Here is a 17,565-nt window from a genome sequence, read left to right as displayed (position 1 = left end):
CTTTTTCATGAGTTTTTTCGACATGCTATACTATGACTTTTTCATGACTTTTTTCAACATACTATACTATGAGTTTCTTCGACATACTATACTATGAGTTTCTTCGACATACTATACAATGATTTTTTCATGACTTTTTTCGACATACTATACTATGACTTTTTTTCGACATACTATACTATGACTTTTTTGTGACTTTTTCAACATACTATACTATGACTTATTTCGACATACTATACTTTGACTTTTTATAACTTTGTTCGTCATACTATGACTTTTTTTATTTTCTTTGACATACAATACTATCACTTTTTTTGACATACTATACTATGACTTTATTATGACTTATTTCGACATACTATACTATGACTTATTTCGTCATACTACACTATGACTGTTTTATGGCTTTGTTCGTCATACTATACTATGACTTTTTAATACCTTTTTCCAACATACTATACTATGACTTTTATATTACTTATATCGACATACTATACTATGACTGTTTAATGACTTTGTTCAACATACTATACTATGACTTTTTAATACCTTTTTCCAACATACTATACTATGACTTATTTCGACATACTATACTATGACTGTTTTATGACTTTGTTCGTCATACTATACTATGACTTTTTTCGACATACTATACTATGACTTTTTCATGACTTATTTCGACATACTATACTATGACTTATTTTGACCTACTATACTATGACTTATTTCGACATACTATACTATGACTTATTTCGACATACTATGCTATAACTTATTTCGACATACTATACTATGACTGTTTTATGACTTTGTTCGTCATACTATAATATGACTTTTTATGACTTTTTCAACATACTATACTATGACTTTTTCATGACTTATTTCGACCTACTATACTATGACTTATTTTCGACCTACTATACTATGACTTATTTCGACATACTATACTATGACTTATTTCGACATACTATACTATGACTTTGTATGACTTTGTTCGTCATACTATACTATGACTTTTTAATACTTTTTCCCGACATACTATACTATGACTTTTATATGACTTTTTTCGACATACTATACTATTAGTTTCTTCGACATACTATACTATGACTTTTTATAACTTTTTTCGACATACTATACTATGACTTTTTCATGACTTTTTTTGACATACTATACTATGACTTATTTCGACATACTATACTATGACTTTTTAATACCTTTTTCCGACATACTATACTATGACTTTTTAATACCTTTTTCCGACATACTATACTATGACTTTTAAATACCTTTTTCCGACATACTATACTATGACTTTTTAATACCTTTTTCCGACATACTATACTATGACTTTTTCCTGACTTTTTTCAACATACTATACTATGACTTATTTCGACATACTATACTATGACTTATTTCGACATACTATACTATGTCTTATTTCGACATACTATACTATGACTTATTTCAACATACTATACTATGACTTATTTCAACATACTATGACTGTTTTATGACTTTGTTCAACATACTATACTATGACTTTTTTATGACTTTTTCGACATACTATACTATGAGTTTCTTCGACATACTATACTATGACTTTTTTTCAACATACTATACTATGATTTTTTTATGACTTTTTCAACATACTATACTATGACTTTTTTATGACTTTTTCAACATACGATACTATGACTTTTTAAAACCTTTTTTTGACATACTATACTATAACTTTTTTATGGCTTTTTCAACATACTATACTATGACTTTTTAATGACTTTTTCAACATACTATACTATGACTTTTTAAAACCTTTTTTCGACATACTACACTATGACTTTATTATCACTTTTTTCAACATACTATACTATGACTTATTTTGACATACTATACTATGACTTATTTCGACATCCTATACTATGACTTATTTCGACATACTATACTATGACTTTTTCATGAGTTTTTTCGACATGCTATACTATGACTTTTTCATGACTTTTTTCAACATACTATACTATGAGTTTCTTCGACATACTATACTATGAGTTTCTTCGACATACTATACAATGACTTTTTCATGACTTTTTTCGACATACTATACTATGACTTTTTTTCGACATACTATACTATGACTTTTTTGTGACTTTTTCAACATACTATACTATGACTTTTTAAAACCTTTTTTCGACATACTATACTATGACTTTTTTATGACTTTTTTCGACATGCTATACTATGACTTTTTTTCAACATACTATACTATGACTTTTTATGACTTTTTCAACATACTATACTATGACTTATTTCGACATACTATACTATGACTTATTTCGACATACTATACTATGACTTTTTCATGAGTTTTTTCGACATGCTATACTATGACTTTTTCATGACTTTTTTCAACATACTATACTATGAGTTTCTTCGACATACTATACTATGAGTTTCTTCGACATACTATACAATGACTTTTTCATGAGTTTTTTTCGACATACTATACTATGACTTTTTTTCGACATACTATACTATGACTTTTTTATGACTTTTTCAACATACTATACTATGACTTTTTAAAACCTTTTTTCGACATACTATACTATGACTTTTTTATGACTTTTTTCGACATGCTATACTATGACTTTTTTTCAACATACTATACTATGACTTTTTATGACTTTTTCAACATACTATACTATGACTTTTTTATGACTTTTTCAACATACTATACTATGACTTTTTAAAACCTTTTTTCGACATACTACACTATGACTTTATTATCACTTTTTTCAACATACTATACTATGACTTATTTTGACATACTATACTATGACTTATTTCGACATACTATACTATGACTTATTTCGACATACTATACTATGACTTTTTCATGAGTTTTTTCAACATGCTATACTATGACTTTTTCATGACTTTTTTCAACATACTATACTATGAGTTTCTTCGACATACTATACTATGAGTTTCTTCGACATACTATACAATGACTTTTTCATGACTTTTTTCGACATACTATACTATGACTTTTTTTCGACATACTATACTATGACTTTTTTGTGACTTTTTCAACATACTATACTATGACTTATTTCGACATACTATACTATGACTTTTTAATACCTTTTTCCAACATACTATACTATGACTTTTATATTACTTATATCGACATACTATACTATGACTGTTTAATGACTTTGTTCAACATACTATACTATGACTTTTTAATACCTTTTTTCCAACATACTATACTATGACTTATTTCGACATACTATACTATGACTTTTTCATGAGTTTTTTCGACATGCTATACTATGACTTTTTCATGACTTTTTTCGACATATTACACTGAATTGCAATGCCTTAGGCCTTTCTCTTAAAACCAAGAGCGCCATCTAGTGGGCTCAGAAAATAAAGAAAATGGGTCACGAAGCTTCATTTGGCCATCACTACATACTATACTATGACTTATTTCGACATACTATACTATAAAGTATAAACAGTATATAAAAACAGTATAACAATACAATAGAATTTAGAAATTTACAAAAAATATACAATAACAATTGAAGAGAGGGAGGGAATAGTGCAATATCAATATGGTCTGAGATTTAAAATTTGAATATAAATATACTGCCAGGAAGTTCTGTGCAATGGTGAAATATTAATAACAATATTGTAATTGTAAGATTGAAAATATACATGACTTTTTTCGACATACTACACTATGACTTATTTCGACATACTATACTATGACTTATTTTGACATACTATGACTGTTTTATGACTTTGTTCAACATACTATACTATGACTTTTTTATGACTTTTTCGACATACTATACTATGAGTTTCTTCGACATACTATACTATGAGTTTCTTCGACATACTATACTATGAGTTTCTTCGACATACTATACAATGACTTTTTCATGAGTTTTTTCGACATTCTATACTATGACTTTTTTTCGACATACTATACTATGACTTTTTAATACCTTTTTCCGACATACTATACTATGACTTTTTTCGACATACTATACATATATTGCAGCAACATATTTAAAGTATTGTCAGCTGTCATGGCAACAACTTTGCGTTCTAACAGAATCAACTTTATTGGTATAGCATGTGACAAAAACAGTTTTTTGTTACTGTCAATAAACTTAGACACTCATAGACATAACAGCAGAACAATATCAACAAAGCTTTTCAAAGTCAAGTCAAATCAATTTCATTTATGTATTCCTATATCAAAAATATGCCCCATGGGGCTTCACACACTGTACAGAAAATGACATCTTTAGAACCTTGACTCAGACATTTTCCAACATAAGATAGTATGACTTTTTTACGACTATTTTCAACAAACTATACTGTGACTATTATCACATTTGACTTTTTTTGACACTGTGCTATGATTTTTTTTGGACTTTTTACGACTTTACTGTATACTATACTATGACTGTTTTCCGACATACTATACTATGACTTTTTTACATCTTTTTTTGACATATTATACTATGACTTTTTCATAAATTTTTTCAACATACTATGACTTTTTTACCGAAATACTGTACTATGACTATTTCGACCTACTAAATACTATGACTTCATTCAACATACTATACTATGACCATTGTACATCGTAAAGAGTGGGACTGCTGCATGAAACTTGACGAGAAGAGACAGAATTAACAAAATAATGTCAACACATAAAATCTTCTGTGTAGCTTCCAGATTTTTGGCCCGGTCAGCATTCTGGTGAGGAAGGAGGCGGCCCAGTGTCCCCCGGTCAGAGCGTAGGTCAGGAGGAGCAGGAGGAAAGGAGGAGCAAGCTGCAGCTGAGCACCCAGCACCTCCTGACGGAGGCCAGGGAGAAGAGCCGATGCTGGGAGAGCCACGTGGCGCCAGAACATGTGGAGCTGGCCTTCAAAAAGGTAAATGGAGGGAGGAAAGAGTTAGTTAGACCTACAGAGGAGCTTTCCCTACTGCATACATACTAACATAAACCAGGCTGTGAAGTATATAGTGAATGGAAAAGTTTGGAATTTTGAATGTCCTGTTAAGATGAACAAAAGATGAACAAATATACAGTATGAAAATATAAGTCATGTTATATGCAATATGTTTTTACATTCTTTTTTTAATGGTGCATTTTATATTCAATTTAATGTTCAATAAAAGAATGTTGGAAATTATTCTTTTCATTTGTTTTAAATTCGATTTAAAGGCGATTAGTTGTATTTTAGCAGAATACTCAAAGCAGCAGAAATGCAGAACTGAGTACACTTTAATATCTGTTTATATGCAAATAATAATAATAATCATGCAGCCCTACTGTCAAGGCATTATTTATGTGTGCAGCTTGGAGTCCAAAACTAATTTCCCTAAGGCTATGTTCACACTTGGTGTCTTTTTTTACAAGAAAAAGTTGACTAGAGCGCTTTTTTATTCCAACAAGCAGCTGAGAGCAACTTTTGTTGCTATAACAACAGCTACTGCTACAGTATAGTATAGTATGTGGAGCGGTGCTAACTTAAGATCAAACTATTCAATTTATAGTATCAAATCAAATATTAATAAGAGTGAACTAAGTGAGTTGCCTGTACAGGGAGCACCCGGTCATATAACTCGCTGTGCTCCGACTCCATTTTCTCTTGTTGTTATGGAAACGACAGGTCTGGCTACTCCGCTTGTCATTGGTCAGCTGTCAAAAAAGCCAGAATGGGGCGTTTTTTTTTCTTCAGAAAAGTTTAACTTTTTTCAGCTTCAAAAAGACGGCATGAGCTGCAGAAATAGAAGTCAACGGTGGCGTTTACAGTTTTTTCCAACTGCTTACACACAAAATCTTTTCATGTCACACGATTTTTGAAACCTCTCACTCAAAGTGCAAAACTACACAGCAAATCTCCAAAACCATAAGCTATTTCTCAGCCTTTCACTCAGCTTTCAATAGCATAAAACACTTTTTTCAAAACATTACACACAATTCTCTACCTAAGACACACTTATTTACCAGGGCACACACACACTTCTCACATTTGCAAACACATTATGTCATAACTGAACACTAACCAATCATTGCTTTAGTATAGGCCTATACTTAGTTCAAAGGCCAGATTACCTGTTTTGAACAATGGATGCCAACAATAGACAGAGAGCAAGGGGAGTAGCAGGAAGAGACAGGGGATAACAACGAGGAGGAGGAGGAGGAGGGAAGAAGAGTAAGAAGGAGAGCCATCTCTGATGAGATCAGGGAGAGAAGCCCATCTTGAGTAGCTTTATAGTGGCGTCCATACTGCATGCAACTATCTAATAATGACTATTTCAGCATTACTAATCAATCAGACTTTGTTTTGCACAAAGTGCATACAATTCTGTCCCTCCCCCGCCCGACACACAAGCACGGACATACACTCACAACACACACACACACACATATTCTTTATTCTAAAAATGATACCTTTGTTTTACATATATTTATACTTTTGTTTTCTTGTTTCATGCTACTGTGCAACACTGAGCTACTCTTACAAACGTAACGTTGTGCCCAATAAATATTTTCTGTTTTACTGTAACATTAGATTGTTTTTTACAGTGCACTTTGCACAGTGCACCATTTTCAGCAGATGACTTTCCCTCTAGAACATTGTAAATGTAGATATAAACCTATGAAAGACAAAAGAGCTTTAGATTTAGAACAACAGTGTGTACATGGTATATCCAAAAATGTACTAATATGAAAAAAGTGTTTGCCATTTGATGCAAATGCTTCATTTTCAGATGTGTTTATGATATTTTGAATGCAGTGTTTCATTTTGAATGAGATGTGAGGCATTTTTCATTTTGTGTGTGCAGTTTTAGGAATTGTGTGTAGAGTTTTGAAAAAAGGACACATAGTTTTGAAAACGTGTGTAAGCAGTTGGAAAAAACTGTACAAAAGCGCTCAGGACTTTGTTGAAAACACGGTTTACTCCGTAGGATTATAATGTAGAACAGACGCTGGCAGCTTCAAAAAAAGACGGCAAGTGTGAACATAGCCTAAGAGGGCAAAATAGATACTCTATATATTGAAAAAAAGGACCTTAAAAATTTGTTTCAATCAAAACCATGATCTTTATTAGTGTGCAAACTGTTGGCTCCATTAAGTTCTAACTCTGGTTCTCCATTATTTTGCAGATGGATGACGGCTGCCCGCTGTGGATGTGGCGCGGCTCCGCCGAGGTGGACGCCCCCCAGAAGGAGCTGCTACACCGGCTGCTACGAGAGCAGGAGCTGTGGGAGGGAAGCCTGCGCCACGCCGCTGTCATCCAGACCTTGTCCAAGGACACAGAAGTCTACCGCTACCTCCTCCAGGGCCACGGCCTGGGCTTCCGGCCCCCGCAGGAGCATCTGCTGCTCAGGTAATGAGGCAAGGCGAGCCCAGGGCTTCACGGGCATCTGGGCCTTAACCTGCTGAGCTCTATAGAGCACGGAGGACGGAGACAAAAGTACTCTCAAAGTGTTAGTTTGATTTACAGTTTTTTTTTTTATTTTATCGCTTTGGTACTATTATCCTAAGTAGATGGTAAAACCTCATAACTCTTAGTACTTAGTAACTCAAAGCAGATCATCAAAATATCTTTTTTTTTTCATGTAATCACATGTTCAATTGACTAAGTACAACACACAGAATTACACAGTAACGTTATCACCACTCCTGATCTGTGTGTCATCAAAGACAATACTTTTCATATGAAGTAATTGGAACCATTTGGTAAACCTATAGGTTTTATACTGGTTTATCAGCTATATAAAATGTGTGTATGTATGAACATCTAAATTGGTTTGGATCAAACTGAAAAGTCCCAAGGTCCTGACCAAACAAGGTAGGTGTGAAAGCCCCTTAGGAGTTGTGAAATTGTACTACAAAGTTGCTATAATAGTACCAAAGCGATTTAAAAAAAACTGTAAAGTTGTAGACAGCATTCTGGTTATTTTTTGTGTGTCTATGTGGATTGAATGGGGTTGATGGAATTTTAATCCGACCCTAAAGTCAGATGAGACATGACAGTATCTGTGTCTGCAGCTGGATCACATCACAAGGTGTACTTTTTGTCCTATTTCCTCTCTGTACGACAGCGTACATGAACTTTGAGTTCCCCAAGAAAGACATTCACATCAGCGCTTCTGCATAACGCATTCAAACAAGCAAATCACGACGACATCTTCTAATTGTTGTCAAATACCAGATAAAAGACCTAAACCAACAATGTGTTAGTCCATCTCTAACCCCCTCAAAACCGACATGATACTCATTTTGAATAAATATTTAACAACTGCTTTGGAAACTGTTCTGACCTGATATCAGTGGGAAACTTTATGATTGTGATTTTACCAAAAGAGATGGCAGATTTGTCTTTTATGTTGTGTGTCAATGCAGGTGTCAGCATTTTCATTTAACAAAATACAGAGGGATAGGTTAGGATTGCATAAGTGTAATCACTAGGGCTGGGTAGCGAAGTCAATACTTTTTAGGCACCGTCGGGCTCCCCTCTAAAGTATTGAGTATCAAAAAATGCCTCATCATTCACTACCCAATTTCAATACCTAAGGAGTAAAGCTCATCAGCGTCAGTGAGCCAATCAGCATGCAGCAGGCTTCTACCAAGATCTAATAATGTCTGTGATTGGCTGTCTAACGTTAAACGTCGTAGAGACACGCAGAAAAAACTCTACGTTACACAGAGACGAGGCACAAGGGTAGATAAAACATAAATAAAAAGATTTGTGCCGTAATGTTGCAATTTCTTTTTTTTTTTTTTTTATTGGTATTGAAAAAAGTATCGTTTAGGGAACCGGTATCAAAGTATCTGTACCGAATTTTTTTAAACGATAGCCAGCCCTAATAATCAGCTGCTAGTGTGTGGTTGTGATCAGATTATTGTCAGCAGTCACATTAATGTGTCACATTTGGATTCTCCGTCCCGATAATCTCTTCTCGTCTCAGGACCTGGCAGGCAGACCCGTCCGCCGGCCCCCTGTACCTGTCCTCTGTGTCCACGGAGCACCCTGAGGTGCTGTCGGAGGGGGTTAGGGCCCACGTCTACTCCTGCCTCTACCTGCTGGAGCCCACCGGAGCCAGGAAGACCCGACTCACGCACCTCTGTCGAACAGACACCAGGTAAGGATGCATACACGGGAAGGAAAGGAAGAAGAAAGAGTGAATTCTTTGGTGATGTGTTATTGAGGGCGGGACGGGAAAGTAATTTGAAGGTATATTGAATAACTGCCAGGATGCAGACAGAGGAATCTGTGTTGTTTAATTGTCAGGGAAGGAAGAGAAACCGTAGAGGATGAGGCTGCAGTAGATGTGGCAGTATGTGTGAAGGATAACTGCAGGATAGATACAGCTGGCAGGTATAGTTTTGCTTTCATAGACAGTCGACAATGAGAGACTCACCTTTACCTTGCTGATGCTAGGCCATGCAAATAGTTAGTTTCATAAATGAATAAAATAAATAAATGAAATTACCGTTAAACCATTCACCATATGGATTTTGTTTTTATGAATAACACTAACTTTGCATGAAAATGTGTTTAAAGGCCTTCTCTTAACATTTCCTGTACATAAAGGTGCAGTAGTTAAGCCTTATAAAACTACCTTTCTGTCATATTTGCTGAAACTGATCCTATGTTCCAGTAGAACTACATGAAGCAGGTCATTAAAAAAAATCTGGCTCCTCTGGCACCACCTACAGCCTGTAGTGGAATTTGCTAAAATCCACAGCTCTCTGTTCAGATGCACCAATCAGGGCCAGGGGGTGGGGTGTAACTGCGTGTCAATCACTGCTCAGGCACACGCATTTATTCTCCCTTTTGGGGGGAGGGGCTTAGGAGACAGTTTTGGGCTTTAGCAGAAAGGGGGGGAGGGACTGAGAAGTTGTCGATGTTCAAATTTTTTGGCTAATTCATGGATTTTCACAATCATACCTACAGCACCTTTAATGTAAGAGTTTTAAAATGAAAAGATATCATGTTGTCTGTTTAAGAGGTCGTAGTTCTGAAAATGTACAAAAAACACACTTGCGATTGTGTGGCTTACAATTTTGAATAAATCCGAATGATGAGCTACGTTTGCCTTACTGTGTCATAACTCTGACTTAGGCAGTCAAAACTTTGAGTCACTCACAATTATGAATCAGTAAATCAAAATCGCAGGCATAATTTTGATTTACCAACATTGCGTCAATTGTTTATCATAGTTCCGATTCAAAAAACCTTTTTGGGGGGCTTGGTTCCGGTATTAATAATTATCTTTGAATTTGTGACTCATGGCAGATTTAAATCATGTGTCGATATAATAATCTGGTCACATAAAAATGGCAGAATGGTCCTTTAAGTAACGAAGACAAGACAGAAGTGGAACCAAGGGCAAAGGAGCTGCAGCAACGACACAGAGGCGGAGAGGATTTAAGGCTGGGAGAAGCCTATTAAAAGAAATATCTGGAGAGAGCACTTAGTCCATGTCCTCCGTCTTAATGGAGCCTGTTGTGTGTTTTTGACCTCTGCCAGCATCTATCTGAGGCACAGCCACAACCTCCCCGTAGGTGAGTGGCCCTCCTTCTCATGATTCATGCCCCTTGAAACTAAGTTGGGGCAGATTTTCTGCTGCTTACATGATCAATTTGACTCTCGGCGGAGTCCTGCGGCTCTATTCGTCTCGGTTGATTAAATGAAATGAAGCTCTGTGCGACACAGCATCTCTGTTCCCCAGTAGACTTATAAAACTAACTTTCTGTCATATTTGCTGAAACTGACCCTATGTTCCAGTAGAACTACATGAAGCAGGTCATTAAAAATAAATTGGGCTCCTCTGGCTCCACCTACAGCCTGTAGTGTGATTTGCTAAAATCCACAGCTCCCTGTTCAGATGCACCAATAAGGGCCAGGAGGGGTGGGGAGGGGGTGTCTAACTGCATGTCAATCACTACTCATGCACACACATTCATTCTCCCTTGTGGGGGGATGGGCTTTAGCAGAAAGGGGGGAGGGACTGAGTTGTCGATGTTCACATTTTTTGACTAAGTCCTGGATCTTCACCATCCTACCTACAGCACCTTTAAACTCACTTAATTTTAAAATAAAATGAAAATTAGTTGTAACCTAAAAACAAGAATCCTACATACCGGTCATTAAGACATTATGGTGTGCTTTTTTTTTTAAGTCACAGTAAGCCAAAATGATTGTCAGACACTTAAAATATTAACCTGAGCCTGTCAGCGGCAAAACGAGCACTTTTGTGAAGGTTGTGAAGCTGGAAAATTGCCTTACTAACTTCCATTGTAGCTTGTTTCGCCGCTGCCGACTGCAGAGATCTCTCTTAATACTGGACCAATGTCAAAGATTGGTGTTCCCATCAGTCACTTAGACACACAAACATAGGAAAACAGGGTCCAGGTTGAAGAAAATGGTAGTTACCCTTTAAGAATAACTGTATCTGTCTATGACTTCCTTACCTATATGCCAGTAAGCATGTCATCAGTTTGTTTTTTCACAAAAAGGCTGATTTATAGTTGCTAATAATATGTTAGATTTATGTTAAGACATTTTAATTTTTGGAAAATACTTTAGAAAAATGAACAGCCCGGCAGTAACTCTGAGGACCCCCTGTTGAGGATCTCTGATTTAGAGCAACGGAGAGTGCGTGCGGAGGGGAAATAAGCTTCCATTCCAGGATCATTTACATGCAGCCAGCAGGCGTCTGAGTAACTCGGGCCTGCCAGTGCTCCTGTTATGAAGAGTGATCACGTAAGGGGAAGAAGTGAAAACACCCAGAGGGATGAATGCCTTCACTCTTTCCCCCTTTGTCGGTCACTTCCGCTTGCTTTTCATTTCCTCTCATGACGGAGCTCAAGCTAAAACGTCTGCAGCGTGCCAGGCCGTCTCAGGCTTACTAGCTTTGACAATAATTTAAAAGCGCTTGTTAACTTTCAAGGCGAGACAACAGATCCACGGCATCGAAGGTCAACAGGGCTTTGTTTGCTGTGAAACGGATCCTATCGCCTCCGGAGGAAATCAAACCCGTTACGGCCTCAGTGGGTTAGAGAGAGAGAGACGGAGGAAAAACATCGAGGATGTTGTGTCAAATTGCAGGTGGGAGGGGCAATATTTGTAAAGAAAACAAAAATCACACTATAAACCATTTGAATTGTTCTGATTTTCATATTTTTCAATTAAAATGAGAATAATGCTACAAAAACGATCATTCCCTTCAATATCGTGAATCATATCGCAATCGCAATACCAGTCGAAGTAATCGCAATTAGATATTTTAGTGAAAACTAAAATCCAGAGATGCATAAAAAGGTGGAAACAAATATAATTTAGATTATGTGAAGTGAATATTGGGATGTGTTACCCAAAACTTGGAACTGAGACAGAATGAGTAAAGCAGCAGTGGAAGTCGGCCATTACACACCTTTCTCACTGCGGACATGTTGCCTCAGGATAACAACAAACACCCTGATCTAACATCAGTGATAGCACAGGTGAAACTGGTAAGAATATGAGCGCGGATGTAACTCCAACCATTAAACCCTTGTGTTGTCTTCCCATCGACCGTAAACTTATTGTCCTTCTGGGTCAAAATTGAAAATGACCTTTTTTTGTCCGCTTTTTCCGATGCGCTTGTTGCTTTTTTTGATTCTTTTGTTGCTTTTTAAAATGTTTTTGTCACTTTTTCAACGCTTTTTTTAAATTCATGGTCAATAAACCTAATTTAAGTGACATTATACCTAATTTTTTTGTTAAAAAAAAAAAAAAAAACAGAAATGCTGAATTATCTTGACCAATAGTTAAGATCAGAGGATGTTGAGGGAATCGCAGAATGGCAACGTTCAGTCAGGAGACATTTAATTTTTCAAATGCTAAAAAATTTAATAAAACACCCAAAAATCAATATATGGGTTCCATACAACGTGCATGCATGCATCCAAGTTATTTTGGGACTAATATTTCTGATATAAAAAACGGGTGAAATTTGACCCGTGGACAACACGAGGGTTACAGACATTAACAATATATGTATACTAGTTGTAAGAGTGCACTTTAAAATGTAACTATCATCCTTGCCTCTAATACTGCCTTTCATGTTCAGTTCAATGTTCAGTTTGTTCAATAAAAGAATGTTGGAAATAATTTCCTCCACATTTTTTATTTTTTTTAATTTAACAAGAAATATGTTGTATTTTAGTAGAATACTGAAGGCAGCAGAAAAGCAGAGCTGAGCACCATTCAATATCTGTTTATCGCAAGTTAATCGTATTTCCCTCATATCGTGCAGCCCTAATACTACCTGTCATTTATATTTAAGCCTTCATTTTTCCCGCTATCAGGAGTCAAAATGTCTCTTGTGAAAAAGGTGCAGATCTCTCATTTAAACTGATAGCAGAAAACATCCGGTACGGAGGACTTTTATTGCCGACTGGTGCAGTACAGAAAAATGTGACGCCTATGTAGCACTCTAAAGTTTGTACTTCTTTCCCTGCAGTGTTGTAAAAATGTATACGGAACATGTTTATTTATGACTGGGCGATGGAGATGTATCCCATAAAGCCTTTAACCATGATTATCATCTTTAATCTTGACGATAGTAGGCATGCGGATTTCCACTTAATGGCGCTGAATGTCTTTTACAAGCTAAACATTGCTGCAATTACTGTATGGAAAACAAACGGTGGACAAAGAGCATATGGGTGTTTTTCTCCTAAAGTTTAGATATAAATATACATCATTATTATATAATATTAAATATTCAGCATTGGCTTTCTTTTTCGTAAGCTTAGTCATGAGTCATGAGCATCTTATACATATAAAATGATGTCATTTGTGGCAGTCACAACTAAAGCTGAAAGTTTGCTGTGTGGGATTAATACAAAATCTATTTTACAGGGATTCTGCAGTCACACCAAGTCAAAAGTAAGACTTTTTAACCCTCCTGGTGTCCTCGGGTCAAATTTGACCCATTTTCAAAACGTTTCTATAACAGAAATTTGGGTTTTCTTTCAAACAAATTGTCCCAAAAAAATAACGTGGATGGTTCACCACAACGCTCTTAACAAGTTAAATAAATAATCAGCTCCCTACGTTCATTGAATTTGGGCGTTTTAGTCCATTTTATAGCATTTGAAGAAAAAATAATTGATAAAAGAACTTTGAAAGAAGTGACAAATGTCAAAAAAAAAAGTGTCAAAAATGTAAAAAAAAAGAAAAATGTTTTGACTCAGAAAAACCAAAAGTTGTGTTAGAGTTAGGGTTCATGTGTTGATGACAGTGTCATGTCACTCTTATGTAGATACCTTCAAGTAGAGTGTTTCCAGACTTTTTTAGGCCTAAAATTAAGATTGTGAAATTTGAGACTTTTTAAGACCCCACAGTAACCCCGTTCTATCGTATACCTTTTCTTTGCTGAAAGATCTTGTTCTCTTTCTGTCATCTTCCAGGGGCCGGTCGCAGGAGTGGCACAGCAAAGTGAGCGGACACCTTCTGGCCTCCGGTCTCCTGGCCATCAGGGACTCCTTCAGAGCGGAACACAAAGAGACCAAGATATGAGATCATCAGTGCCGACGTTTGGAAGCTGAGGAGCGATTTACAGATGCTGCCAGTACTGCACTGATTGTGCAGTACTGGCAGAAATGAGACGACGGCATCTTTTTTTTGTTTCACAGGACTTTCTCTGAAGTTTGAAAAGTGAAACTGGTGGCCCAGAGCACAGCGAGCGGGGAAGGTGACCTACGAGGGCTTCCCCTGAACCACGCGTGTCTCTTTGGCTTCTTTTCCAGTTGCTGTATGAGTTTTGGGTTGTTTTTTTTTGTCAGTGACCTTGCAGATTGCCAGCAGCACCTCTGCACTCCCTGGCACGTCTGCAACGCTTCACACTCAAAAGTTCATAGAAAAAAAAATGCAAACCCTGGCGAGCTTTGACAATGATGAAACACAGTCCTGATTTGACTTCTTACTGAGGAAACCGGGCGAGATGGAGCATGTGGAACTGACAGGGCTCCAGACTAAGTAGTTTTACCAGGAGCACTGTAGCCACCAACTGAAAATGTTTGCAAAAATTCAGCAGCGCACACCTTTCAAATCGACCCGCAGCTCGATTTTTCACGGTTTTTGTCTCATGTAGTGCAGCAGCTACAGTTTGTGGCGTTGTTGTTTTTGCTAAATCTAAGCCATGTTAAACTCCCTCGGAAAAAAAAATCTTGTGTGTTCTTGCCTTTTTTTGCAGCCACGGCCTCTTCCGACTAACTCGCCGACGTCTGCGGCCGTAGATGAAAAAAAAAACCTGTGTTCGATGGTTTGTTTTCCACGGTTGACTTTGACTTTTTTTACGATGAAAGCGAGACACACGAGTGTAGATTACGTTACCCACGCAGTTCCTATTTCGTTTTCAGAATGAAATAAATAAAAATGTAAAAAAGTTGCAAGTCGCACACACGCCAGTAGTTGACAAAAATAATACTCTCATTGTCTCAGTCGCAGTCTGGAGCCCTGACTGACATTTGAACTTGACTAAAACATGTCATTGGCTTCAGTGGAAAGGGAAGAGAAGAGAGAAGTGGATGCTGAGAAGGCAGGAGGGGCCACAGCATCCGTACTAAACCCCTTAACAAAGCAACAGCTGGCCAGTGCAGCCACTAGGGCTGGGACAATGTAAATGCACTGTTTTTTTTTTTTTTTATATATATATATAGCACTTTTCTAGTCTAACGACTACTCAAAGTGCTTTAACATAGTACAGGAACCATTCACCATTCACCGAGGCACATTCACGCTCCCATGGCGCAATACAGGGTTCAGTGTCTTGCCCAAGGAAACTTTGACATGGGACTGCAGGGCCGGGTATCAAACCACCAATCTACCGCTCTACCACTGAGCCACAGCCGCCCCGATATGCTTTTGTCCCGATTCTATTCTATCAAGATACATGGGCGCCGATACTATATTTATTCTTTTGCGATTCGAGAGGTTTTGCGATTTGATAGTATCGAGAATCGCGATTTTCTTTACCTTCTTTAACAAAAGTTGAATAATACACTTCTAGAGACCATATATCACGAGACATTTCTAAAATCTAATTTAGTTTTCTAAGAAGAATGCTCATCACACGTCAGTCTGCCGGTCTGACATTTATTTCTTTTGTAAAGAAGAACATAACATGGATCTTCAGCGTTTTCTGCTTCCGGTCTGGTTTGCAGGAAACGGCTAATGATGTACTAAGGAAAAGAATCGATGTTGAAGTGCTCATATTATGCTTTTTGGCTTTTTCCCTTTCCTTTATTGTGTTATATAACTTTTTTGTGCACTCGATGACAGGATGTTGTCGAAAAATAAAAATAAAAAGCTTACAAACAAAAACCACATTCTGAGACAATCCACGTACCAAAGCCAGAGGAACTGAACTTCTTTAAATCCGATGTTTCCCTTTAACAAGAGCTGTGTTAAATCAGCACAAAGCCACAGACCAGAACGTCTTTTTGTCCCCACTTCAGTGACCGTTCCTAACTTTGGAATCCATCCCTGTGAATCTGACCCGTTCAGTAACAGGACGCGATGTGCGTGAAGGTCGAAAAGACCGGCGATATCTACCTCTCCACAGGACGACGCCACAGTTGCGTGACTCTGAAGCACGACAGAAGTGTGTGACTTGACGGAGGCCGCGCCACGCGGCACCGAGCCTTTTGGGTGTGCTTCCCAGCACTGTGACGGATATTCAACCGGACAACTTTGCCCCCCCGACCCCCTCCCAAAAGTTCCTGAATTTTTTAAACATTTGTATTTATTATTAGTCAGTCAAGAGCGTGATGTCCGCATGTCTCTGTGTCTCTTATGTCATGTTGGCACTTGAGTGTTACTTCCCTTTCTGAGTCGGCTTGTCCTACATATTTCAGAATGTCGTCGTTGTGAATTAGGGCATGGACATGTCTAATACAAATCCATTCAAATATATTTCAGATAATTTAACTTAATGTATATCTTAAAAACAAATCTTATATCTAAATACAAATATCTTATTTAATGTTGTGCTTTCGGAAAATTTTTATCTTGTATGTGTGTGTGTGTGAAATCTAAATTTATCAAGTGCCAAACACCTAATTAAAGTGTTTACTTCTCTCTGTACCTTTTCCTGTTGTCTTTTCTAGTTGGTTTTTTTTTCCCCTCTCTGTGAGTCCTCTAAGTGCCAAACAGATTACTGTCTGTAATGAAGACGAGGCAGCACACTGCGCCACCGAAGCGCAAAACCGCGATGCAGACTTTCAAAATCAAAAAAAGACTCACAATTCTCTCACCTCTTTCTCACGCTCGCAGCACCCACTCGTATCTGATTTGCATGAAGCTTATTTGCATATCGCACCGATTCATCTCTGAGATCAGATCGCGGGATCACTGATAAACTCTCGGTGCAGAGCGAGGGACAGATGCCGAGCAACAAACGTGATGTAAAAATACTTCTTGTGGCGAGGATATCATGCCCCGGTCTAAACAGGATTTTAAGGAAGAGGGGATA

The 17,565-nt window shown here is 37.2% G+C and overlaps 1 protein-coding gene and 1 long non-coding RNA gene across 5 annotated transcripts in view; one reads left to right on the top strand and one right to left on the bottom strand.

Annotated features, from left to right (window-relative positions):
• Nucleotides 1-17,565, top strand: part of si:dkeyp-23e4.3 (rho GTPase-activating protein 7) — a 171,399-nt gene extending 153,834 nt beyond the window's left edge. For all 3 annotated transcript variants that reach the window (XM_028595016.1, XM_028595015.1, XM_028595017.1), the window contains exons 14-17: nt 4,749-4,955; nt 7,198-7,421; nt 9,007-9,180; nt 14,501-17,565. In XM_028595016.1, coding sequence (XP_028450817.1) covers nt 4,749-4,955; nt 7,198-7,421; nt 9,007-9,180; nt 14,501-14,609 — 714 coding nt within the window. In that variant the 3' untranslated portion in view covers nt 14,610-17,565. The remainder of the gene's footprint in view (nt 1-4,748; nt 4,956-7,197; nt 7,422-9,006; nt 9,181-14,500) is intronic.
• On the bottom strand, nt 8,838-17,515 carry LOC114566502 (uncharacterized). Of its 2 annotated transcripts, none has more exons than XR_003694069.1 (3): nt 17,348-17,515; nt 14,456-14,575; nt 8,838-9,162 (listed from the first exon to the last, which is right to left on the bottom strand). It is a non-coding gene; the product is annotated as an uncharacterized LOC114566502 (long non-coding RNA). The 2 variants fall into 2 exon arrangements; XR_003694068.1 differs by lacking the exon at nt 17,348-17,515 and adding an exon at nt 17,179-17,336.

Source organism: Perca flavescens, chromosome 13 (genome assembly GCF_004354835.1).
Source record: "Perca flavescens isolate YP-PL-M2 chromosome 13, PFLA_1.0, whole genome shotgun sequence".
NCBI lineage: Eukaryota > Metazoa > Chordata > Actinopteri > Perciformes > Percidae > Perca > Perca flavescens.
This window is presented reverse-complemented; position numbering and strand designations above follow the sequence as displayed.